The sequence below is a fragment of the Strongylocentrotus purpuratus genome, unplaced genomic scaffold (genome assembly GCF_000002235.5).
Source record: "Strongylocentrotus purpuratus isolate Spur 01 unplaced genomic scaffold, Spur_5.0 spur5_scaffold_6, whole genome shotgun sequence".
In the NCBI taxonomy this organism is placed as follows: domain Eukaryota; kingdom Metazoa; phylum Echinodermata; class Echinoidea; order Camarodonta; family Strongylocentrotidae; genus Strongylocentrotus; species Strongylocentrotus purpuratus.
In genome coordinates, this window is record NW_022145612.1 from 44,858,144 (window position 1) to 44,885,482 (window position 27,339).

Sequence of the window (27,339 nt, forward strand, 5' to 3'; positions counted from 1 at the left end):
ATAATTTGTAAAAGACTGAATTGATCTCTACTCTTCTTCCGCCTTATACGTGAAACTTCCATCAGTTATGACAAATGACAATAAATGTGTGTAGATAATGGGAAAACTAAATTTTAAGGTTTTATAAAATTGTATTTCAAGTCTTGAAGGAGATTAAACCGAATCTCTTGTAACAATGGGTGCATCATAAACAATTATTTGATAATTGATATTGATTTGGAGTAGGCACAGTACATTATTATACAATTCATTTAGCGTCATTCAATCAAATTCCGATAACCTGCCCATCAACAAATAAATGCAAACTACTCTATTTCTAAAATATCTACTTTCAAGTTGAAATTTCGTTCCTTTTTAGAGGAAATTCAGAAAAGCAACAACTCGATCAAGATGGAATTTTCGAACGGGAAATACCGTTGAATCCGAAGCAAATAGCTGAATCAAAATGTATACTACTTTAAAATAGTGGTGGACAAAAGAAAGTTATATCATTACTAATTACAAAGATACAAATATACAAAAACAACGTGAAAATAGATTGTAGTAATATTTACAACATTTCACAATTGTTTCAATGACTTCGTAAGTCCTTCAAATCAGTTGAATATGATATGAGTCTTGCTAGAGAACACACTATATGGTATAACATATCCAATCAATTTTACTTGGCGAGCAGATTCATATATTATTAAAAATACAATAGTGTAACATATAAACTATATGTACTATATGTGTAATTTTCTGTTTCATCACTCGGCACTTCAAACTGAAATAATGATTAATGGATCAGAAGGAAAATGTATGTCTAAATGTGGAAAGTTCGAGCATTTATACTTTTATCAAGTTGGCCTATTTTGCATCTTTAACAATGCTACGGTGTAAATGCAAAATTGCATAAGACGGTCATGATCAAAGATACAAAACTTGGCAAGTCTAATTCCATGAAATGCTATACGAATTACCTACTCCGTCATACTGATGCGATCATCAGATTGTCATTTTTCTGTGTGTGCAAATGGTCTTTATCGAAGTTCATCAGTAAAAACTCATTATCGATATGTACGTTTATAGACAGACCTTGCCATCTGAAAGACACTACTCGGGTTCGAACTGTAGTCCGTCACAGTCGGTTTGTAAGCGAAGCCAGATAGCTGACCACTCGACCAACTTTGGTCTTCATTTTTGCTTATAGATCCACATACATTTGCATGGGCCATTTTCATCCATGTTTTGTTATGTTCTACTTTTTAATCTGATTTTAAGGAATTTTACATCTTTGGGACCGATCCAGGTTTATTTTCCAAGGCAGGTATGTGCCCGGAATCCTTGACAATGTCTTACAAACTATGAACAGCCCAAAAGAGAAGAAAAATATTCCAAGATATAAACGGGGGCAGGAGAGAAGGGGTGGGGAGGGGGTGAGGCGGGGAGGTGGGCATGTGGCAAATTCTGTTAGAGACACGACCCCTACCCCGTTGTGCTCCTCTTACTCTGACCGCCTTTCTCTCTTAAGGAAAACTTTATAAAACTGGACAATTGTTTAACTTTTGACGGAGTAGGTAACTAAAGCGAAACGCTGAAATATCTAACAGTTTTACGCCTTCCTCATTTGCGTTTTAATTTCTTGAGTTGCTTGGCGATCCTTGCTAGTTCTTGCGTAACGTCATCTGTATCTCCTCGTTGTGTGGATCCCGATTGCTTGGTCTTTTTACTTGAAGATTTGCCTGGTGGGAAAAGGAAAAGAGTCATTAAAGGGATATCGAATATTTTTAAGAAGTTGAACATGGACTGTGCTAAAACAGGAAATCTAAGAAACACGTCGATGAAAGTGTGGAGGGAATCAAAACGAATTGTTTAAAAGATATAATTGCTTGAATGGTTAAATAACTAAATGTACCGTTTAAAACGTATGGAAGTTTCTTTTAGAGAAAAAGACTATTAGGCATCGTTTTCACGGAGATATCATTCTATGCTTCCAAATGCCTCTTACAATATTCATCCTTTAAAAGTATAACATCTCAAATATAAAATGTCAAAAGAATTCTTCCAAACGGAATGAGCATCATATTAACTACATGAAAATGTATGTGTGCCGATAAACTTTAAACAAGAGAATGATAAATCTTCATAAACAATGCACTCGCATTAAAAGTTAACGGCCTTACCGGATTTTTGCTTGTACTTTTTAAGTTGTGACATGAGTTCGTTGACTATGCTTTCCACCGTGTCGTCATCGTCATCAGAATCGCTGTCGCTATCACTATCATCAGTATCTTTGTCATCGTCGCTATCAGAATCGCTATCTTCATCTGTGTCGTCAGTGTCTGTGTCGCTCTCGGTATCACTGTCGGTGTCACTGTCGGTATCAGTGTCATCGTCGGAATCATCGTCATCCTCCTCATCAGATGTATCATCACTGTCTGTGTCACTGTCATCGTCGTCGTCATCGGATGTATCATCGCTATCACTATCGCTCTCGGACTCTGCTGTCTTGGAGGACGATTTCTTCTTCATTTTACTGACCTTCGATTTCGCTTTAACCTTATCATCATCGCTATCAGAATCACTATCATCATCCGTATCATCAGAGTCTGTATCACTCTCGGTATCACTGTCGGTATCACTGTCCGAATCGCTGCCGGAGTCCGAATCATCATCGTCGTCGTCGTCGCTATCATCGCTATCGCTATCCGAATCGCTATCAGAGTCGGTGTCATCTTCAACTACTTTCTTGCCAGAAGATTTTTCTGTTTTCAATTTGGGCTTTTTCGATTGTTTCAGATCACTTTTTACTTTGCTCGGAGGCTCGTCATCGCTATCGCTATCACTGTCACTGTCGGTGTCACTGTCTTCATCGTCGTCATCATCATGATTTTGGTCTTTCGTGTAGTAGGTCCTAGATTTGAACTTGGAAGGTTTGGGTATAATAGACTGAACCTGTGTCAAGCAAATCAAAGAGAAAAATTAAACTTATAAACGTGGATAATCGCACATGACTTGAACGAGAACAGGTAAGAAAAAATATTTTTTTAAATATTACAAGTTCCCTTTAAACACAGCACTTTAAAGATTTACATAGTTAATGTGAATTGACGTAGGTTTCTTTGAATAAAATGAAACCTACATTTCGGTGAATATACATGTACATGGAACATAAGAGCAAGATAATTTTCCAATCAATATACAATATCCCTTAAATCAACCTGTAATTGAAAATACTTTTCCTTTTTGTCCTAATCTACCCCCCGCTACGGGTAATGCAGTGAAACAAAAGCCGCCTATTTCCTGAAAGGGATCCATTTAGAAATTCATTCTCTTCTCTGAATAAAATGACATTTTTCATTTTAAGCTTGCATAAATTGTTATTTAAATGTATGATCCATTGCAATCAGAGATATTATTATAGGCCTATGTGTAAATCCTACCATGTTAAAAAGCTTATTAATGAGCGTCTCTTGGTCATCATCGCCGTCTTCATCGTCGGAAGAATCATCGGAATCGGAATCAGAATCAGAATCAGAATCAGAATCTGTATCCTTTTTACCGTCGCCATCAGAATCTGAATCACTATCAGTATCATCGCTGTCGTCATCAGAATCGCTATCCTCTTCGATCTGCTTCTTCTTTTCCTCTTCCTCCGCCTTCTGTTTCTTCAATGCCGCTTTCGACTTTGTCTTTTTCTTGCTCTTCGTGACTACGCTGTCGTCGTCATCGTCGTCGTCGACGGGCGCCTTGTACTTGGACGATGCTTTTTGAAGCTTCTTTGCTGCTTCATCTTTAACGCCTTTTTTCGTTGATTTGCTTTTAAGGGAAGCGAGATCGTTGAGATCCTGAACAAGTGGGTCTTCATCGATTGCATCCTGAGAAAATGGAGAAAGCAAAGAAATAATTGTTAGCATTGGTTCTAATGTCAGCGTATACGAGAACAAACAAAAAGTGAGGATTGTATAAAGCAATCTTGTCAATCTTATTTTAAACTTCGCTCAGTTTATTATCTATAGAAACTATATTAGAGAATGTTTTGGAAGTAAAAAGCACAGGATACATGCTGTATTATTTGATAAAAGAATTAAAGAAGGACATTCGCACCTATCTCAATATGAAATGTAATCAAAAGAAATTCGATACAAACGAAGTTACAAAAGTTACAAAAATGTTTTCATTATTTTAGTTAGTGATTATGTCACATTAGTTTCATGTTCTGTACTATGTATGATATGTTACAACTGCATGAATTTTGTATTTAAACACTGTTGTAAATAGCTGTTATTTTATGATATGAACAAATAAAGTCCCTCGAAAGAGGATAAATAGAAAAAAAATAAAGCACATCGTTTTTAAGTTTGTTTTTAATGTCATGTACATAAGTTCTAAAATCATGCGTAATGATATTCTTTCTTATGTAATGTTATAAAAGATTATGCATTTTTAGCAGTTTTATTGATTTAGTTCTTTAATTGTAAACAATTCATAAATTGAAGCCATTCAGTCTGTTGAACCTCTGCTGCACTTTACATATTAGAATAGAGAAAATACCATGCTTAGAAATGATTAGAATTGATTCTATACCGTCTGCGTATATAGGTAAAAATAGACATGTTTTTATAGTATTCTCTCATCTGTAATGTTATAAATAATAATATATTCTGAGCAGTTTTATCTATTTGTTTGGTGTTTTTTGTAGACAACTTATAGATCAAAACCAGTAATTTTGTTAAACCAATGCTTACAGGTTACTTATTAGAATACAAGGAACACCATAGGCAATCTATGATATATTTTTTTTAAAGTCAATCCCTGAATTTTTCAGTAATTTTGAAATCAGACATGCCTAATTAAAAAAAATAAGCATCTCACCTTCTTGACTGCCTTGGTTTTGCCAGCCTTGCCAAGGACGACATCTGTAAAATACAAAGATTGATAAAAGAATGATCAGTCAAGACGAAATTAGTTTTAAATTACGTCATTATAAAACGTTGTATCTTCAACAAGAATGGAATACATGTATACATTAGTAATACACCAATTGCATGATATTGTGCACATTACTTTCCTAAGTATGTTCCTAAATGGCATGATGTGGATTACGATGCGATGTGGACATTGGTAATCATGTCTGATAAGGAGTGTGAAAAAATGATGGTGATGTGTGTTCGTTTTTAAAGCTTCACTCAAAGTTCATAACATATTTGAATAAATATTAAAAATCTGGAAGTATTGGTGGGGGGTCTTTCGAGACTGTATGTGCTGAAATCGGCCCTTCCTTTTCTCTCTATCTCTCTCTCTGTCTCTCTCTCTGTCTCTCTGTCTCTCTCTCTCTCGCATTCCCCCAATGTCACCTCTTTTCTTCTTTTTCTTCTTCCTCCTCTCCTCTTTCCTTTTTTCTTTTTCTTCTTCTCCTTCTGCTCCCCCTCTTTCCACCCCTTTCTATCTCTTCTTCTTCTATCTATTTTTCTTTAAAATGAATTATTGCAATGTCCGTCTATTACTTATTCCCATATAATTAAAAACGGTCTCATTTTTGTCACCATAAAAACAAACGGCAATCTTTAGGATGTTATCTTTAGATGGTATGAAAAAGTGCTTCATGCAGAGGATATCATTCTCGGAAAAATGCAGGCGATGGAAAGGGAAAAGTAAAGAATTCATGCAAACGTCATGCCCATTGTCTTGAGTGATTGTCCTGAACTGAACTAACATGCAATGGAGATGGGAAGAAAGTAAGATGATAAGTTGAAAGATACTGGAATTGATCAACAATATAAACCCTGGGGACTGTACGTGAGGGGAGAATAACTTCTATAGGTGAACGAAATCTAGGTGACTGGGAAATACAGAAGTGATTTTCTTTTTGTTTGTTATCGCAGTTCTTATAATTTACAAATCTATAGCAATAAATCGCAATCAAACTCATTCGCAACACAACAATGTAAGCGGGTCAAGATTAATTGCAATTATCACACGAAGATCTTACAGCGATATCATTTAGTTATCTACATCCACTGTAATGTTAGAGTGTGTTCTGTATTTCGCATTGATTTGAACATTGAAGCCACGTTTAACAAATTCATTTTATTCTCCGAACGAACTATTTGCCCAATAGCTTTGTTGAAAGGTTGACATTTATAATGAAGACAAACCTTCATCATTCGCTGAATTTACCCCTGATAGTATAAATGTTTTGTTGTCTCAAATAAGTTGAAGTGTAATTGTTATTCATCCCAGCTCTCTCGACTGTCAGGGAGTAATTCAAATGAATATATTCATGAAATGTCAGACCGATATCGTATTGTAACTCTATTTCGTGGAAAACATAAATATTCCACATCGGTTAGGTGACCACTTAGCGTTTAATTCAGGTCTCATACTTGTTATAATTTTCCGGTTACAGATTCATGAATAACGTGCTCCTGCGATGTTTTCTTTGTATAATCTATATTTGGTGTTCAGCTTGATAATCAAATTGTCAATCATAATTATCATGTATATTATGCCTTAGTCGAGACGTGAAGGAATTATAAAAAATGGGCATTGGATTATACGGGTGAAAAAAAGAGATACGAGTTTCTTTTACCAAACACACTCATGGTAAATACCTTAAAATAAGCACATTGCACACTATATCGATCGTTTTAAATGTAGCATCCGTTGACAGACAGTATACCGATTACAATTGTTAAGTTCGTTTTGTGGTACTGATTCTTTAAAAAAGCAACTTCTAAGAGTATTGAATAAAGATATAAATCAGGAATCGGATTGAACAGAAAATGAGATATTTCTGCCAGTGAGAACATGATTGCACGCCTAACACTATGTCCTTCATTCCGAGGTACTAGTATTAAATTCAAATGGATATTCTGATTGACTGAAACTACACTTTCACTGGTCTATTATCAGCACCACTAGCAGAAATCGTGCTCCGCTATTTTATTGATCTAAGACGAATGTTATTGTTTCTACAGTATGTTGATTCTATCTACGACTGTCGAATTGTAAATTAAATTTCGCCGAAAATACCAATAGGGTATTCATCTCTCTCGTGTGCTAGATCTAACAGTTTCCGATTCCTATGGGGAAAGTCCACACTAAGATACCATGGATAATATTTTGAAAAAGGATATATTGTGACAATCAATCAGTTTTATATAATAGTGCTGGAATATAGAGAAATTACGTGAGCTACCTTCAAAATGCACTGTATTAAAAAATGCCAGGAAATGGTAAAGCAAAAGTGGGTCACAAACTGACTATATCTATCAAAATGCAAAACAGGCACTCGAAAAATCAGTTCAACATTTCGATTTACCTCGAATATCATTCAGCTCTATCCCACTCCATTTGGAAAAGTTAGCTGCATGAATGAAATAGAGGAGTTATTGAAAATCCGTTTTTTGTAAATATAAATTGGTATATTTCAGGGGATAATTTGCTATTACCTAACTAAACAATAATGAATTACTTGGGGCGTTTCATATAGCAATATTTAAAAATTGAATCATTTGATGAATATCATATATGATTTTATTTCGTTCTCTGAGGGAAACGCTCGTACTTAAGACCATTAATCTAATTTTTAACATGTAAAAGAAAAGTGCAAACTAACCCAATTAAAGCAGTAGGATTCGCAACCTTACTGTCTGTTATTTTTGTTTAAATCAAGCTTTAATGCTATAGTAACAGTTATATGATCGTGATCTTCAAACCATTATTCGGCACACCTAGTATATATTCATAGAAATGTTATACAGGTCTGACTCACTGGGTAGTCAACTGATCTTAATATGAAGTGGCAATTTGACAGCTTCTTCACCAGAGGCTTAGGTACATGGAGAACAAGGGAGCCCCTTCCCACCCCTCCCCCTTGAATGGTGACAAATATATATTTTTTAGAAAAATAGGGAGGAGAGAAGACATCGGATCACATCCTGCACCTTCCCCTCTAATCAGTAGTCCATTTTGCTTTTCACTTTTCAAACAAGACCCCCCCCCCCCCCATTGTTGCAGTACCCCATCGTAGGGAGGGGGCTCATTCTACAGCACCGGTCTATGCTCTGTAATAAAATCACCAATACATTAAACCAAAATGTTTCATTTTATTTCAAAGCCCATTTATACAATTTATATAATTAATTTTATTAATCCATTTAATGTTGACGCTTTGTACTCCATAATACAAGTTAATAAATTGTTGAAATTAATTTAGTACGCTGTTATGATTAAGAAACCATACCAATTATCATCAATACAAGGGTGGCGTGAGAGAAAATGAAGGGTTTGTGTCACGTCAGTCTCAAGGAAGAAAAACACTGATATAAGATGAAAGGGAGAGCAAAATGCATAGACATAATAGCATTACAAGGAATAAATTGAATTACCCTTGTTGATTATATCGAAGAATTAGTTCGGATTAGATAGAATAGCAGTATTGGTATAGGCTTCCAGAAGAAATTATCTTTCTTTAGAAGCAAACTAGTAGTAGTACCAATTATTATTAGCATTATAGCCAGTGTCGGATCTACGGGGACATGGGGGGTGCCCCTTTCCAAGTGCCGTTGTCACAAGTTTAGACTGTAATAGGCCTTTGAATTTGTTTTTGTTGCTGCTGTTGTTGTTGGATTATGTTTTTGTTTTGTTTTATTTTGTTTCTTCCTTTGATGCGTGTCAGAGATTGTTCGTAATATTGTGACACCGCCCCCCCCCCCCCTCCGCCCTGCAAGAGAATCCAATATCTTCCACAGACTGTCGATTGTATGTTTTTATGCAAGAGAACACTGAAATCTCGCCAGTTACCTAGTATCTCAACAAATGATATCTCGATCAAGCACGTGACAGAGATCGAGGCCCTCATTTATCTTCCACATCATTGATCACCTTCCCCACACCTCATCAAGTGCATTGCCCATCACCCATCTCGTTGTCGTATCCTTGCATAAGCCGCAGCCATATCTCTTTGGCCGCAGACGACATTTGCGTAATCGGTATTCATATCTTCTCATCTCGTGTCACCGCAATTACTGCAGTGGCGGGTCGAGAAGGAGGGGGTGGACACCATGTGGTGTACGTGCTCCAGCTACACTAAATTTGGTATACTTTGAATACACGAATGGTTTCGTGTGCCCCTCCCCCCTCCCCCCCCCCCCCCTCCCGCTGCCCAGGAAACAAAGTTGGACCATAAAGGCACCCAAATGTCGGCCGACTTGCTTGTCTTTTAGAGATTTTCGATCTCGTGCCCCTCATGCACGAGAATTCTGAAACCATCACTGTACCGTACAAAATAATAAATTTTTTTTGGAAGGGGGGGGGGGGGGTGCGGGGGTGCGGGGGGGGGGGGGGAGTAGGCGAATCAGTATTCACCATGGACGTCCTGCCCTCATTGTCCGTTTAACCATGTTTCTGCTACCTCCCATTGCATTTCTTTCTGATATTTTTCAGTCAATGAGGATAATGATTTCTTCCCACGAAGTAAATCGTAAATTATATTTTATTTCGTAATGGCGTTGTCTTTCCTTCATAGGCCTGGCAGTTTTATATAGAAATATATATCCCTTACTCCCTGTGATTGGACGTAGTACCAAGCGATTGGTTAGATTGTATTAGATAAATAAGCTTTAGAATGACTCCACATCTTGTATCTAAGGATCTTTGTCGCCGTGTATTTTAAATATTTATCCAACCCAATAAACACACATGCAGCGAAGACATGAGCGGCAAAGAGCCTACGTGACATTCACGAGCAATCCATTAATCAATGTTGAATCCACCACCAATTAAGACAAAGCCAATGATATTAACAGATGCGAGGAATCTGGTATAAAAATTAAACAATTTGCATTAATTGAATCAACGAGCCACACATTTAGAATCGGTCCAGCGAACCGCATTCAAAGAATGACTGTAATTTGTTTCAAATGGAAAGTTACATGCAATGTTGTGTACTCATTTTTAGCCAGTTATGTTCAAGGATTTTGCCTCTTACAAACATCAATGACAGATGTTTGGTTTTTAGGCTTTTGTCTTAATTTTGAAAACGAAATAGAGCATTAATTCGTTGAAAGATGCGCTGGCAAAAAACTGCCATCCCAAATCGTGCATTAATGTCACCAATTCAAAACGTTAGAAGTGATTCATAACAAGACACCAAACCCATTACATCGACAATGCGTATACAGAACTGAACAGAACTATAAATCTGGAGAAAAACAAAGCTCAAAATGATAAGAGGCGTCCTTTAATCGGATTAATGAATTGTTGAGTCACTCTGAAAAATAAAACCTCATCATTTTGTTTGCAAACTGTATACGAGAAATCGTTTTCTTTTTCTTTTCTTGAAACAGGAGAATAATTCTAACTAATCCCATCGAGTCGATTTTCCTTTAGTAACGGCGTAAAGCCTAAGCCTACGCCGCAAAAAATGAGTCTGAAACTTTGAAGGCCCATCTAAGTTTGATGGATAATCTAAGTCATAACTTTAATGTGTATCTAGCGGATACACTTCAGGAAAGGATAGTTTAATATAAACAATGGAATTTAACATCATAAGAATAGATCGTTCCACGCATTCAATTACTGTACAGTTTTACTTCTTATCTGTATTTCTCAGAAATCACTACTTTACTCAAGAAAGAAAATCTCGACAAAGATAATGCGACAAGGAAAAGGAAAACCGTTTGAAGTTATCACGACGGGTACTTTCGAAATGGAATATTGTTTTACAGGAAAGGTTGATTCAATTTATAGATACGACAGAAGTAATGCTTATTTCTTCACTACATGACCAGACATAGGGAAATAGAGAGGGAGAGAGAAAGAGAGAGAGAGAGAGGGGGAGAGATAGAGAAAGAGAGAGGGAGATAAAGGAGGAGGATGAGGGGTGTGGTTATCTCATCCGAAATAGATTACCAAGAGCTAAGTTTTCGTTCCATTTACAGAATTGACTTTCTATAGATCAATTCGTCCTTAGATAGTAAGTTTGTATACATCCTACAGAAGCCAAATTTCTTTGACTAAACAGATTATTTTTTTTACACAAAGAGGAAAGTGAAATCTAGCACTCTGATCTGAATGACACAGCGCATCTATTTTTGTCCCTTAAACATTTTCCTCCATGGTTTCAAAAAGTCAGAAACGTTCTCTCGCTTTGAGGTGCCGCATACGATTTACAGTTACGCCGATCGGCGCCAAATTGCCCTTTTTCACGTGATTAATTTAAACACTAACCCAGTTGGTCGATCGTAGTGCAAGCAGGCTCCCGTGACACAATTCGGTTATAATTCACTCCTATGACCTTTTATTCAGGTGTTGGGTTTGATGCTAACAACATGACGTAGATACTGACTGGTATTGTGATTTTGAATAGAGGACAGTAGCCAGTGGCGTATCTAGGGGAGGGGGGGGGGGGGGGGGTTAGAGGGGGAGCGTGCCTCGGGCGTCACTTGGAGGGGGCGAAATTAAAAACTTAAAGAAAAAAGATAAACAGATGGCAGAGAAAAGGGAGGGGAAAATAGGGCTTTTATATGGATTTCGCCCCTATCCAAAGCAAAGTAATATGGCTTCAAAATGCTCTCTCGCACAATCATATTTCTATGGATCTCGTAATTTTGCGCCCGGAACATACAATCAACATTGAAAATCAGACTCCAGAAACTGAGTTTGCTCCCTGTAAGCTTAATCTTGATATTGTTTAAATCTGCGCTTCCAAAATAATATTTCACTTGCATTGCTACCAGGCTACGATCCTCTGATATTTCTTCAGGGCTTTTCATCACGTTTGCACTCGAAATTTAGGGAGAATTGTACCGAGTAACATTTTCAAAATGTATGAGAAACTTTAACTTTACTAAACAGGTTAATGTGCTCCATTTTAAATTTATCTAAAGATTATTATGCATTAGAAACGGCATTTCATGAGGGGTTAAAAAACAAACATCTTCTTTGCTCCATCCCATGTATTTATCAAAATTGACTACCAATCTCTGTATACGAGCATAGAAAATCACATTACACAAGGGAATTAATTTCTATTTTTGGACAGAGGGACACAATTCCATTGTTTGCCCCGGGCACAATAATTCATGGGAATACGGTATTGATGGTTGCATTATGACTATCAGCATAGGTAGATTGGTTTATTAGAAGTATGGCATTATACGAGTAAAAGTAGTTCAAGTGATGCACTTGTTGTCGTATTAGTATATTCCATTGGCATGAAGTGGGTAAAATGAGTAGAATAAGCAAATGAATAAATAGGGAGGGAGTTAGGGAATCAAGAAAAGAGTGATGGAAAAACAAAACAACGGAAATCATTGCTCATACTGGTTAGGCATTAGAGAAATGAAAGTCATCAGTATGTAATGAGCAAAGGAACTGATATAAGGAATAACTGCAATACAAGGCAGGTGAGAATGAGAGGGGAAAAAAGAAGATACGTGTAATACATAAATAGATGGAGAGAGAGAGGGGGAGACAGAGAGGGGGAGGAAAGAGAAATAGGGAGAGACAAAGAGAGGTAGAGAGAGAGAGAGAGAGGAGAAGGAAGGAGACAGGTCATAACGAGAATGAAAGAGATACAGATAGAGATCGATGAAAGCTTAAGACGGGGCTTTGAAATGGTTTCGAATGTCACACGACTACGGCGTTCCCTTTTCAACCTCAAATATGACACTTCAAACATTATACTGATTAGCGAATTGGGTATTGAGCTTGGGAGCAAAAAAAATACTGGTTTCAAAATGCAGAAAGAGCAGGAGAGTGGTTAACAAAAGGAGCTTGTGATTTTTAACGAGACAGAGAAAAGAGATGGAAAGTGGAGATGCTGGAAATCGGAGAAGATGGAAGCGAATGCGGGTTCGATGGATGCTCCTTGGAAACAATTTCAGTGTCATCGACATCAAATCTGATGCGCAAACATTATCCGGGTGGCATGGAGGACAGCTATGGAGATTCATCATCAATGGCGGCAATCAATGAGGAAATTTGTAAAGAAGAAAATGTCAGAGGTCTGCTTCATCGATGATGGTTGGTCACGTTACGTCGAGTGTTCGTGCTCAACTTGACCAGAGAAGCTGACTCAAATTGTCACTATTCTACTAGCACCAATAGTCTACTCTGGTCAAACCCGCTTTAGTGGAAATTCATCAATCTTTGTAACTATACCTTAATAACAACTATAGATTAATGAAATAAGTGTAGGCAGATTTTCATGGATTCTTCACAGATCATCTGGATCTTTATAGATGCAATCCTTTAGTGAAACAGCTTCATTTTGCATGATAGCGCTAGAAAATGATTTATTTGTTTATAAAGTAATTTAGAAGAAAAAAAAATTCAAAAGAAAAAATGGATTAAAAGACGTTACAAATATGACTGGCCAAGTTTGAAAAGGATTAGGGTAGCTGGGATTACTTAAATTGATATCCAGGAACTTTTGGGGAATGCACGGACTGCATATTATTTAACAATCTGTCGTTAAATGTGAGCCTTCCATTCTTATTCACATATCTGATGCTGTTGTTTGAGCTGCCCCCTCCCCCCCCCCCACATAAAAAGCCGAGCTGGGTAATGTAAGAAACATGTTGACTGGCATTATCCATGCAAGTATGCTCCATGCGGGTTCATGAGAGTGTGGTATGTAACGTATGCTTAAAGGTAAATGTGACTTGGAAATACGTAAAATGGCGAAAGGATTGCGATGAGGATTATACAATGTATAATTCATAACGTCATCATATTATCTTCGGAAAGAGTCATTTATATCACTGGTATAAATAAATGCTATAAAGTACCCGTCTTCAGCAATATATCAAATTAGTAAACTACACGATAGATGTATTTCAATATTACTATCAAATTTCTTCCATGTGATGTGTCTATGTTTTAATACATTATTTGTGAATTTCATGAAATTATACTCGTTGCAACGTTGCCTATATTTTGAAGTATTTTTTATTTCCACATAATCTGATATGTGGCTCCCAATCCTCCCATTATAGGTAACAATTTCATGATAATCCAGAATATTAACTAGTTGATTGCTGATATAGTATGTAGATAGTAGGTTCGGGTAAAATATGAATAAAGTAGTAATTGCATCTCCAGTTAAAAAAAAACATCAGCCAATAACCATTCTGATAGTCATGTGTGAATAGTTGATTGAGAAATTCTTAGTAATTATAACAATTTACATCCTCAGGGCAATACAGCATAAACGTTTAGTGCTGGAAAGTCTGGAAGGATGTATTCATCTCAGACACTTGGATAATATTAGACTCCATGAGAGTTACATTAGATGTTAGCAAGTATGAGTACATGAATCAGGTACGTCTTTCGATATGGGGGCCTGAGCGAGGGTGTAGGTGATAACCGAAAAATTATATCCTGAAATATTCATAAACGAAGGAAGCTCTGCAATTATATCATTTTTATCGTCTAAATTGTAGGTGAAAACGAGCCTTTAATGGTTTCTCAAACCTGATTTTTGTTGGTATAATCCCGCAGCATATAACTATACAATGGTGCATCTGTTACGATACCTTTCGTCTCCCCTATCCTAAATGACATCAACATAACATCTGTTAACGATCATTGTGGATTGTCCTATTGCAAATTGGCAGACAACACCACACCAAGGTAGAAATATTGCAGAGGCCATTTCACGGAAGCGATAGACAGGGAGTGATGTACGAAGTTTAGTTTGATTACCCTCGATTGTGTGTGTGGGTGTGTGCGAGCGCAAGAGTGTGTGTATGTCCGTGGGGATAGCGTTGGGTGTGGTAGATGGGTCATTTTTTTACATTCTTGACTGTAAATTAGAAAACTGATATGTATATTATTATTAAAGCGATCCATATACAAACAATATATTTTTATTTTATTTACGACGATAGAATAGGGGAAAGGAATAGTAATTGTATAAGTTTTCTCTTGTTCTTTGATACAGACATAGTAGTCAGCAGCCCACAAAAATAGTTTTGCCACTTGGACAACATTAATATTGGATCTCAGAGTAGAGTATGATGAATGTATAAGCGTAAAAGGAGCCAGTTTTAAAGTGTGAATTGTTTTCCTTTATATTCTTTCTCAAAACAAATATGATGAACAGCCTTTCATAACAGTGTTTTTTTTAAATACATGTTGGCCCTTATTAATGTTGATTCCCGATACTATGATATGAGTATAGCCTACCTTACATCAACGATTACCCACATTAAATCCATTAAATTGCTTCATACAAGACAAACAACACAAACTATTTTCTTAATACTTAAAATGCTCTACTTGGATATATTTTCTTAAAGAAGCAAATAAAATACGAATCAAAGTATTAGAGGAAAATGTGTTATGCAACTTTGTTTATGCACTGTATTCAGAACCAACAGTCTTGCCTCGGGGGTAATGTTTCGCACTCAATTTGGGAAATGAATTGGGTTAACTTTTGAATGAACTGAAATTAGAGACGAAAAGAACTGGAGGACTGAAAATCAAACTGCACAGCAAACATTGTATAGGCTCCATCGTGCAGGCAAGAATAAAGAGGTATACCTGAAAAGACGAGGAGAGAAGCACCTATAAAAAGCAACAACATCCAGTTTGGAATTCCCACTGACTTTGGTGCCTGGTTCTTTGAATCCTTCTCCGCCATCTTGAACTATGACGTCACACCCTAACCGAAATGCAGAAAATCTTGTATTGTATTACAATATCAGTTCATCAGTTGAGGAACGACGTTTTCGCAAAAGACGAGAGGCGAATATCGATTTAAATCGAGAAATCTGTTCAGCGGACGGTGATAATTGCCTAATAAAGCAACAATTTTGACTAAAATTTGTCGTTGATAAGTTGATTGGTAATTTACACCACTAATGACAAATAATTGACGTCGTTTAAAGACAAATAATTGAATCGCAAACTGTTAAACGTTGTCTCTTGACGATTATATTTGCTGCTTAAAATTTGTTTTTCGCGATAGCAATTTCAAATTCAGTAACAAGAATGTCCTTGTTGAAAAGTATCCAGATTTGTGTCCAGCTTCTCCTTTCTTCTAATAATCTAGAAAATTTTTCAACATCTGGACGTTTTCCTTGGTAATCCTATATTCCAATAACTTGCAAACGATGACGTTTCGATGATATCACAGTTAAGGTGGAGTCAAAGTTTCTAGGAGAGAAATAATATTCCAGTACAAGACCGTATGAGTTAGCTTCGGTGGAGCGGTGATACCTGAATATGGAATCGGTATGGGGCTGAGCGCATTGGTACCACTCTCCTCTCCAACGCTCTCTCGCATTCCAAGAAGAGATGAATGTACTTCCACCCGTCTTCTTCTCTTTCTATACCACCAGGGTGTAGTAGTCCCCCCAAGGCATCCGGGAATGCAAAAAGAGGATGATAATTTGTTTCTTTCTCCTACCAGAGCAATCGGTCAGTCTTCACTGTAACACACTCTCGGAGAGGCTCGTGCTCTTGTTGTAATTATCACAGTCCTGCTGCAGATTATAGCCCGAATGCTTGTGTGAACACGTTTAAATTTGAAGCCAGGGACACGCATACATACAGGCAGACATAGGCGTGGAGTCGAGCACGTTAATGACATTAAAATAAACCAACAACAGGCGCTGCTGGTGCAGCAGGCAAGCATTCGGTATTGGGGATGCCCTCCCACTCCAAGAGATCATGTGCACATTGCTGAGATGTGTAAAGCATGTCATGCTCTTGAAGCCCCCCCCCCCCCCCCTCCAACCCCCTATTGATGGATAACTCCTGGATATGCCATTGTCATGGGAGAAGAAGCCATCGACTGCTCATGTGATGAATATTACCGTTGGTATTTCCCGAGAATACTGGGCCCTGACAAGACAGAGATGGAAGACAAACGATAAAACGGAGAGCAGACAGAGAGGGACAGGGTTACTTACAGTCTAATAAACCTTTAAAGGTACTATGTCCCTTTTGCAGCCAGCCTCAAATGCTGTAGAACTTTGCAGGAATTATGAATATGTCATGTATGTCCTATCTGTGAAATTTAAACGTTAGCTGTGTCCTCATATTCAAATTATGCAAGGAAACCCGTTTACTTGCTAGACCTCACTGTCAGACACTATTGAGTGACTGACTGGCTTATTTCTTCTTTGGTAATAACATACATGAAAAGAGTTGTAAAGGGTACATGAGCATTTGTCTACATCAATAACCCACTTCTTGTGATGGCCAAGATTAAACTGATTGAATCTTTGCGCAGCATAAAACGTATGACCATTCGGTACAATTGTCTGAAAATCAAGACTATTACTTTTGGGCTCTATAGCCCTAAAGTCGATTTGACAACTAATAGTCGTTATTTTCCCACTTGAAGACATTTTCAAGCCCCACATTTTTTAGGGAAGTTCTAAATTAGTATTATTTTTCAAATGCAGTCGGAATTTAACTATTTCATTTTTTGACCTGCAAATGGGACATAGTACCTTTAAGAGGCTGTCAGTGGGTTATGCAGCATTATTTGTATAAATAGATAATAGTGATAGTTGGATGTTGGTCCAATATTAAAAGATAAGTACATAAGTCTATCAAATGATATGATATGATATGATATCTAAAAAAACAGGTTTTAATTGAAGGTTGAATACAGATAAAGATAAAGAGATTCTTAAAAGACAGAGATGAAAAGGGAAAGGTACATACAGTACAAGCACCTAACATAGGGAGAGAGAGAGAGAGAGAGAGAGAGAGAGAGAGAGAGAGAGAGAGATGGGAGAGAGGGGGAGAGAGGAAGGGGATGAGATTGTGGGGGAGGGAGAGAGTGTGTGGAGAGGGGGCAAGAATAGGATAGACAAAGAAAGGAACAGAACTTATGAGCCCAATATTATAGAATGAGAATGTGAGTGAGAGAGAAAGAGAGAGAGAGAGAGTTTCACAGCTGGAGGAGACAGACAGCTAGAGAGCATGAGATGGGGTGAGATGTTGTGACCGAATGCTTGGGATGTTTGCTGGGTCAGATACAGGATGAGGACGCCGAGTACATCCACACACCACGCCGTGCTAGCTACACTGTAGCTTACGTATGATGACGAAACCCCGACCAATCCCTATTAAGCCTCCAGGGTCTCAGGGCTGTAATGATACTGTCCCGTCAAAAAAAAAATCCTCAGTTTGTGCTCATTTCAAAGTCGCGGAGACCAGAGGTGGATTCATGAGTTTGTGAGGTGGAGGAGGAGGGGGGGGGGGATTACAAAATGCGGACCTTGTGGCACAATAATTATATGCCACACAAGTTATCCAATAAAGCCTGCAATACTGAATTATTAGGGCAAATGTTGTGAATTGTGTACTTGAGGTATGCCAGTTTGGTTTCAAAAGGGAAAAACAGTGCGAGGGTGCTCCCCCCCCCCTCCACCAAGCCATCCGTAATTATTTTATCCTCCCATCTTATATGTAGACCTATGGATTTATTAATGGCAAAGAACGGCAATCATTCTAATCTGAAAGGAATTTTGTATAATAAATAAATTCCTTTCAAAATGTATACTTTTTAGAGATTGTATTCCATCTATAATCAATATAAAGTAGATTTTGATGTATTACTGTGATACGCATTATATTCCAAAGTAGTTAAAAGCATCAAGTTACATATCAGTGATGCATTATTGTTTATAAACTGAAATGATATATTCTATCCGTCTTAGGCCCTGACAAAGATCCCAATAATTCACTTTAGATCACAGTACTTTGAGATGATTACAAAACTGAATATAACAAAAAGAAATTGTCCAGGTTATATTTCTCGAGTATCGTACTCAAGTGGGTCGTTGCTTTGTGAAGCGCTTTGCATTCAATTATATCCACTGACGAGCTAGAAGAAGCATGCAGCTCTTCAACACAGGCGGTCGACCATTAGTCTACCCCTTTGCCAGACCCATTCGAAATAAGAATTTATGGCAGTGGCGGATTTGGGGGTTACAACCGGCCAATGCCCCTTGAAAAGCCATGCGGCATACCCGTAGTAAACAAAGCAAAATGTCCCATTAACATTTTCGACCAAAAAGACATCTGAAAAATAATATTTGTTGTTGTTGCGTATTTATCATAATTTTCCAGTCCCCCCCTAAAAAAATCAGAGGTTCGCCCCTAATTTAAGGAAATAGATCATGGAAGAAAAGTGTGCAGTCTCGTGTTTGCAAAAACCTTGACGATTATTCTCCAAAGTCTTAATGATTATATTGGTTTTTGGTTAGGTCACCAATGTTTTTAAATGTTTGGCAAAACCTAACAGTCTTCGTACTGCATGATGCAATTTTTCTTTTCTTCATCCCTGCATACTTTATCTCCTTCCATGTTCACTGCAGGCAGACAGGCACGTAGATGTGTTATTAAAGTCTATAAATATACCAGCCCTGATATGTCGGGGGAGGGTTGAGTGGTGTTAATGATGTCAATATCCGACCATCTTGGCACCGTCAATAAAGCATCGGCTTTTCATCTAACATCGATGTCACCCCCTGTCAGAAATAGAAGTGCACTACACTTTCAATACCCCAAACCCACCTACTATACAGCTGTTGCAAGGTGAAAATGAGATTTTAACGGATTACTCTGGTCAAAACCATTCATAGGACGATTTGTGGTAGTAAAGCTTCGATCAAAATTCTTGGATAAATTTATAACAATGTGTCCTCCACTTTTGTTGTTGTCGTTGTTGTTGATGTTGTAGTTGTCGTTTTTTTATGGGTAAATTGAGAACAATGAGCTTTAAATACCTATTCTATTTTGCCTGACTCACTAACCACGAAGGAATTTATTAATTTCCATTAATTTCTAATGAACATGATTGATGATCACAGATACAAAACAAGTGATAATGAGTATTGAATAGGAAACAAAATAATGTTAACACTGCCTATTGATCATAGACCATAACTTGTTTAAAACATTTACTAAAACCACGTTTGCGAAGATAAGACCTATTTCAAACTTCAACTTATCACATCAGAGGGTGCCTCAGATGGCAGAGTATGTTTAAATATATTTTAAAAATCCGGAGTAAAATATTCAAAGTCTCAAACGCTGCCTCCCTCCCATTTTTCTTAAAGTCTGGATACACCATTGGAAAAATATATCTGATCTGACTACGGTCTGATTTTTGAAGAATTTGCAGTAGAATTTTATGCGAGCATTAAAACTTGTAAAATCTTAATGATCGAGGACCTTAATAGTCACACGATTGATAAAATCTAATTTTCAAGTAATTTCAAGCTTCATTGGGGGAGGAAAACCTAAATCAGCTCAGAAATAGAGTGACGTCATACCGGTAATACGATCATCTACGATTTCATCGGCTTTTATTCTGACGAGAGGGCTTAAATGCACTACAATTTTGGTTATTGGTATTTTATATCATTGTTTAAGAACCTAAATCAGAAATATTATGTTTGCTTAGTTTTTAATATCTAATATAATTACAATTTCTACGAAAATCGGACCGCAGGAGAGTCGTATAGTGTGCGCTGTGCATTACGCATTTCCAGTAACTTCATATCTACTGATGACGAACAAGTACAATAGGTGCGTCGTTTCATTTCAGGATTGGAAGTCGAAAGGTACACTACAGGGTATGCATATATTAATTAGTGGCGAAGCTATGGGAGCATTGGGGCGGGTGTTCTTCCCTATCGTATGGTGAAGGGGGGCAGAGAGAAAGAGAGTGATGGGAGCAACGTAAAGTTAATATGATGTCACCCCTTCCACTCCTTCCCTTCACTCGGTATCCTTGTTATCTTGTATTTCATCCATCTAGTACAGCATGTGCCCTAAGAACTACAATGTCCCCCTCCCACTCCCTGTGAAAGAAATTTCACCATGGTCCCGAACTTCTTATATTATAGCAGATAGTCATACCGGTAGTGCTGAATACTGTTTCTTCCAATCTGACCATAGCATATCGAAATGATATTATAGGGCTATTATAAAAGGCAATTTCGACCGCGTGAATTGTCCACTTAAGAATCTTGACTGCTGTAACTAAAGCCTGGGAACTTAAATGATAGGCAAAGGTGAGAGTGAGGAGGGAGGGTATTATACAAGAGCCAACTAAATTCTAAACACGAAGTCATCAAGCCCATTTTCCAGCCGCGTGCATGCCTTGTCTTTGCACAGGCAACACATTATCATTAGATTATATCAGTCAACATTCACAGCCAAGCACCATGACAACGAACCCTAACAACTAACTACTTGGTCCGACGTAGACCCCATCAATCACATTTGCTCATTTTGCATTGACGCCATTTACTCGTGATCCAACCAGTATATTGCTTCGTTTAATATTCTCTCGAATTTGATATTCATAAGCGTTTAGTTTCTTTGTACACCGCGAGGGAAAAAGAAGAATGAAGAGCGGAGAAATAGTATTTAACATTTATACCTCGACAATAATCAGGCATGCAATTTCTCTGTGTTAATCAGGTTATGTATGCAATATTCAATTTTGAATAGTCAAAGTAAATGTGCTAACAAATTAAACAGAAAAAATTAAAGTTCCCACTTGCCGCCAGAAGGTCAAATGTGCCGACATTACCGGCGTTCGTCATTTTGATATTAATTCATTAATACATTCTGAATGTACATTCGTCACTTTGATACTTTGATACTCACTCTCTCTCTCTCTTTCTCTGGCGAGATCTCGAGGAAGCTACTTGGTTAAGTTTTTTCAGGCCTCAAGTAGGAAAATGATTTCTGGTAAATGCTAAACATTCACAGACTATTACATGCCTTATGAATACTAATTGCAAGACAACATGCAAATGAATTGGGCAATCGGTATGACTTAAGTTACAATTAAAGGTAATGTATCAATTTGCGACATTATGGAATTTAAGAGAGCTGAGTCAAGAGCTGCTGTAGATCATGTAGGATTTAATGTTGAACTGAAGCTCGGGGGGGGGGGTGGGGTAATTTGGTTGAGGTTCTAGCTATCCATCTAAGATGATGCTGAACTATTCACTAACCTAGACTGTCACCATCATCATCATCATCGTCGTCGTCCTCGTCGTCGTCATCGTCGAATTTCTCACTCGCTTGATCTAGATCTTCATCGAGGACCTCTTCAATCAATTCCATCTCGGTCTTGACTTCTTCTTCATTCATAAGCTCTGCTTCTTTGTTGATGAAGGTGCTTTCTGCCCGCTGAAGGTCATTCCTCAGCCCAGCCATGACCGTCTGAGATTTCTTACCAGGAAATAACTGGAGGCAAAGGGAAAAGAAAGAGAGATTAAAAACAAAAATTATATAACCCATGTAACATCCTCTCTCTCTCTTCTTTAAGGGGATTTGTCAGATAAGTACTCAAGATATGTTTTCAAAAGAGATGATAGGTACTACAAACTCGAAAGATAATAATGAAGAAATGATTCGGCCTTAGGACTATCCAGATGCTTGTACCGTAAATCTTCGCTCTAAGTTATCTTCTTTCGATGCAAACCTGTTCTTTAAAAAAAAAACAGGATTCGGATTTCTATTCATTCCTCTGGCTTACTTTGGTGAGTGCTTTTCTGCATTGCTAATGTATTCTTCTATTTATATTTTTGTTTTTTATTCAACGTGGCATTCGTTTTTTTAAGTCCTTTCCTTCTTCACAATTTACAAAGTAACCATAGTAACGAAATGATATGTACATATAATGGGTATATATGTCAAAGCATGGTGATATACTCCAGGGGAGACAGTAGACAATTATATTTGTCTATTAGCTATGCCGTAAAGGAAGGAGCTCGTTTTTACTACGCATGCATGACTTTCATACCAAAGGCACATGTTGTGTTTTTTAAAGAGAAGAGACGAGAAGTACAAAGGTAGATATTGTTGGGGCAAATCTGAAAGAAATACCTAAATTTATCGTATTTTGTCACAAATATTTGGGAATATAATTATAGTTCAAAATAGAGTTTCTTCACAAACATAAGAAAGTTTTCTATCATAGTTTTACTCACATTCGTGGCACACTTGGGCATAGAAAACGGAAACTTGACGACGCGAGCGAGACACTGTATCTTGATTTTCATGTATGTCTGTGGAGAGAATAGAAGCACAAAATCAATATCATTATCCTGATAAACATGAATATAGAGAACTGAAAAGATGAGTGATGAGTAGGTGCCTCACATCGATGAAGAATGTTTATATTCTGTGTTTACCAGGAGGCATCAGATTATAGAAAGAAGAAGACAATCAATATTAAAACCATTATACGAATCATTACATCCATCATTCCAAATTTTACCCTGTCGTATACATCAATATTGAAAGAATATCTTTAATAAGATTACGGCGATGCTCCAAATGAACTACTTTTTGTTAGGGGGATAGACTTGCTAATATGACTCTTTAAAAAAAAAGTTAAAATAATAGCTCAATAGCGCCAAGGCAAGAGGTAACTCAAGAACATTGGTTGCCGCAACATTATTGATTCAACTTGAATTTGTCTGCAAGTGTCTGAATGAATTTGTTAACATACTGACATTGCAATAACTGAAACGTGTTGGTTGCCTATCATTGCTTTCATGATGTTTTCGATTACCATGAATAAGTCGAATTGCAGATTTATGTACTGAGACCGAACCCCTTGATTTACTATGCATTCCTCCCTAGGCTTCTAAAGTGAGTTGATGAGTGGCTACTAGAACATTATTTAAAATAAAACTAACCGTAGCTATACTGGATGACAGACTAGTGAATTGGGAAGGCTGACGTATGATTCTGATTATGTCGGCAACACAAAGTTTATCGGTAGTTGAAAATGGATGAACTATGAATATGTATGGCATCCCGGGAGTGTGTTTAAAAAATTGAAGAAGTTCAGTGATTTTTTTCCCTCTCCTTAACCAATATTTTATTCCTGAGACAGTTTTCAATATCAAGGGATTTACAAAATGTGAATGTACCCCAGAGCGAAAGACAAAACGATTTTTTGACGATTATCATGAGACACGTGATGGGGATGATTGCAATGGTTTTTTAGGAGATTGATGATGGAGGAAACTATTATTGAGCCATTATTTTATTATTTTATCACCTCAGCTGTTAATCGAGCTATTTGATCATCGTTGAGGCCGGGCTTCGTTTCATCATCTTCTGTTGAGTCGTCGTCGTCATCTTCTTTAGATGCCTCTCCATCGACGTTCTCACCATTGACGCCATCTTCTTCGCCATCATCATCCTCGTCATCATCGTCGTTGTCATCATCGTCGTTGTCATCATCGTCGTCACCGTTATCTTTCCCTTCCAGAATAGAAATATCTTCTAGATCATCTTCATTCTCGTTATAACCTGAAATTATATAAAAATGCATCGGCATGAATGTAATGGTGCTCGTTGTTATAAAACTAGGCTCGTTTATCCTCCCTCGATCTAGCACATGCAGATAGCATGACATAAACAAAAACTTAGATTTAAGGCAAAATATAAATTATTATGTTGCTCCCTCATCATTATTTGTACATGTAGATAGGTGACACATCACCATTAATTTTGAATCTTCATCTTTTTTTTCACATTACTTTATTTTACTTTATTTTCCTAATACCTTTTAAATCTTGAGTTAGAAAGACAAACATCAGAATGGAGGTTGTAAAATAAAACTCACAATCACCATGATCGCATGACAAGTTTTAAATTTGTTTCTAATTTGATGAAAATTGACGCTATAAAGACCTTCATGGTAAAAGAATTTTGTCTGTCACTTACCATCGTTTCCAGAGTCCTGTGGAAGAAATGACTCGCCATCGACATCATCCACGGCCTCATCATTGTATACCACGCTTTCATACACGCCATCATTCGCCTCGTCGTCGTTGAGTTGGACGTCGTCCGTGTTATAGTACGACGACTCACTCTCCTTCCCGGTGTTGTCATCGTCGTCGTAATCGAGCGGACGTTCGATGTGGACATCGTCGGCGCTATCTTGCGGTGTTTCCTTTGCACTTGATCCGGGGACATCGAGTCCTGACGTCGGTGATTCCTGTTCCAGATCGGTCAGCGTATGTGCGCTGTCTCGGTCACGTTTTGGTACTGTTCCTGAAAACCATCAGAGAGAGAGAGAGAGAGAGAGAGATTGTTAAATTTCACAAAAGTTCACAAAAGTTCATACAGCTCTTAAGGTTCGTAGTGATCGCCTATACAAAGCAAATAAGTCTTCTTTTTTTACTAGCATGATATAGCTTCATAAACGCAAACAAATATGTTTTCCGAAAGTTTAGTCACAAAAATGGAACATTGAATAAACAAGAGACGAAAATACCAGGCAATGTGGTAGCTATTTTAGTTGTTATCTTGGCATTTTGCTTCTGCGATATTGCAAGAGCAAACAAGCGAATCTTGTTCGGGAGGAAATAAATTATTCATAGCTACATGTGTAACTTTGAACTGTTCAGGTGTTTGTTCATCATTGTTTCCTTTTGCGGTAACAATGTGTTTTCTGGGGTGTTATTTTTAAACTACTCATCAAAATACGGTTTACACGATTTTCTCCCCGAAATGAAATATGCATTTGTTGAAACACATAACTTATTTATAACGGAAGAATCGACACGTGATACACAAGTAATGGATGTCCCAAGATTATATTCACTCGTTGGACAAAAGACAAGCCCATAGGCAATGTTTGGTTGACATTACTTCTCGGTAAATGACATCAGCAAGGTTTTACCCCAAAAGCAATATAATACTTTGAAGCTCCTACAAAGACGTTCCCATTGCGGCCGTCATCCCTCTTCAAAACTCGTTGATGGCGGTTTTACCCTCAGATGACCATTGCGCGAATATATACCCCACTGTCATGTTGTGAGAAGGGCTATACGCGCTTGAGACGGAATATCCGTCACTTTGGTCAGAAGGCGAGAGTGGGGACACATCTCTTCATGGTTCATCAGAAGGATATTGTTGAGTGGTCCATTGTGACGAGCTTGGCCGGCGACCACTACACAAATTACCTGCGGACTTGTGACATCTACAGGAGGACATCATGAAACTCTCTCCATTATTACTCTCGAGGGTGATGATATATGGTATGTCAAGCCAAATCGCATTCGGTCAGTAACCTCTCTTCTTAACAATGGCTTCTTTTTACTCTTCTTCTGGTCACGTGACAAGCTATACATCATCTTCAAGCAGGAGCATCTCCAGAAGGGACGGGGGGGGGGGGGGGTGATACCCATCAAAGTTTCGATTAGAAAACTCATAATTGATGTCATAAAAATGATTCAATTTGAAGACCAAATTTCATAATAATTAATTTCTCTTACTTTAGCTTACTCTATAGAACTTCTATTACCCATGCCGTCACAGTGGAGTATATTTGTTTGTAAATTTGTCAAATTCGGTCCCGACACCTTCCCCCAAATTACTGATATTTCATTCGAAGCCTAGAGAAACTGTCTACTGTTGTTCACTACTTCATAATATTGATAGCTGAAAATCCTCCTTGCAGTCAAGCAACTGCACTTTAGGAAAGAAAATTATCATTTACTTTGACCCAAATAGAGGCAATCCAAACAACATATTTCGAACATTCAAAATCACCTTTGAAAAACGAAGGGGAAGGATGCGTGGATGCACAACGGAAAACAAGAATATACTCGGCAGTCAACAAAGCTTACGTCAGTTAATCAATGGGATGTGCTCCCCAAGTTCACCAATTATTTTCCCCAGGAGCAGCTGCCAACCCAAGACTTAAAACGCGAGTATGTCTTGCCGCCAGATTCACCTTGTAATAATAATAAAAACAGATCCTTTCTATCTCTTAGGATGATGTCTGCTCATTTCCTGACTAGAGACAATAACAAAGGAGGTAAACCTCAGGTAGCCGATGACCTTTTATCACTAGGCGGAAGAACACATTAGATGATTATTGAATGGGGATCCGTAACTTAAGGGCTGGAGGATTGTCTTTCGTATCATGAGGCAACCCGTTCCTGTCTTCCCCCATGCCACTTAATAACGAGACACTTCATTGTATTCAGCACGATGTTGTATTATCAACCCGTTAGGGTGAAACGGGGTCGTACGTATCTTCCCCACTGGCAATCCAACTTCTGCGTACTTCCTCTGTGTTCCAGTTCCTTGCCCTCTTCAGTTTCTTTATTACTCAACGTAATTTTTAACCTCCACCATCGCCTAGCGGTGTTTTATTTTCTTATATGCAGAGGTCTTGTTTCATGACTTGTTTACAATTTAGATTATTACATAGCTTTTTCTTAGCTTCCCCCTAGAACCATGACTGTCCCCCTCTTCTCTCTCTCTCTCTCTCTCTCTCTCTCTCGACGTCAAACATCATTCACCTTCCCCCATCATCAGTGCGTG

General features: G+C 37.8%; 1 protein-coding gene across 1 annotated transcript; it reads right to left on the reverse strand.

The window, feature by feature from the left end:
* Window positions 1-134: 134 nt before the first annotated feature.
* On the reverse strand, window positions 135-26,001 carry LOC115929904 (serine-aspartate repeat-containing protein F-like). Its single transcript, XM_031000024.1, has 9 exons — window positions 25,971-26,001; window positions 24,727-25,056; window positions 24,056-24,309; window positions 22,974-23,051; window positions 21,993-22,227; window positions 4,858-4,901; window positions 3,426-3,860; window positions 2,166-2,937; window positions 135-1,724 (listed from the first exon to the last, which is right to left on the reverse strand). The coding sequence occupies exons 1-9, from the start codon at window positions 25,999-26,001 to the stop codon at window positions 1,606-1,608; spliced, it is 2,298 nt and encodes a 765-aa protein (XP_030855884.1). The 3' UTR covers window positions 135-1,605.
* Window positions 26,002-27,339: the final 1,338 nt, after the last annotated feature.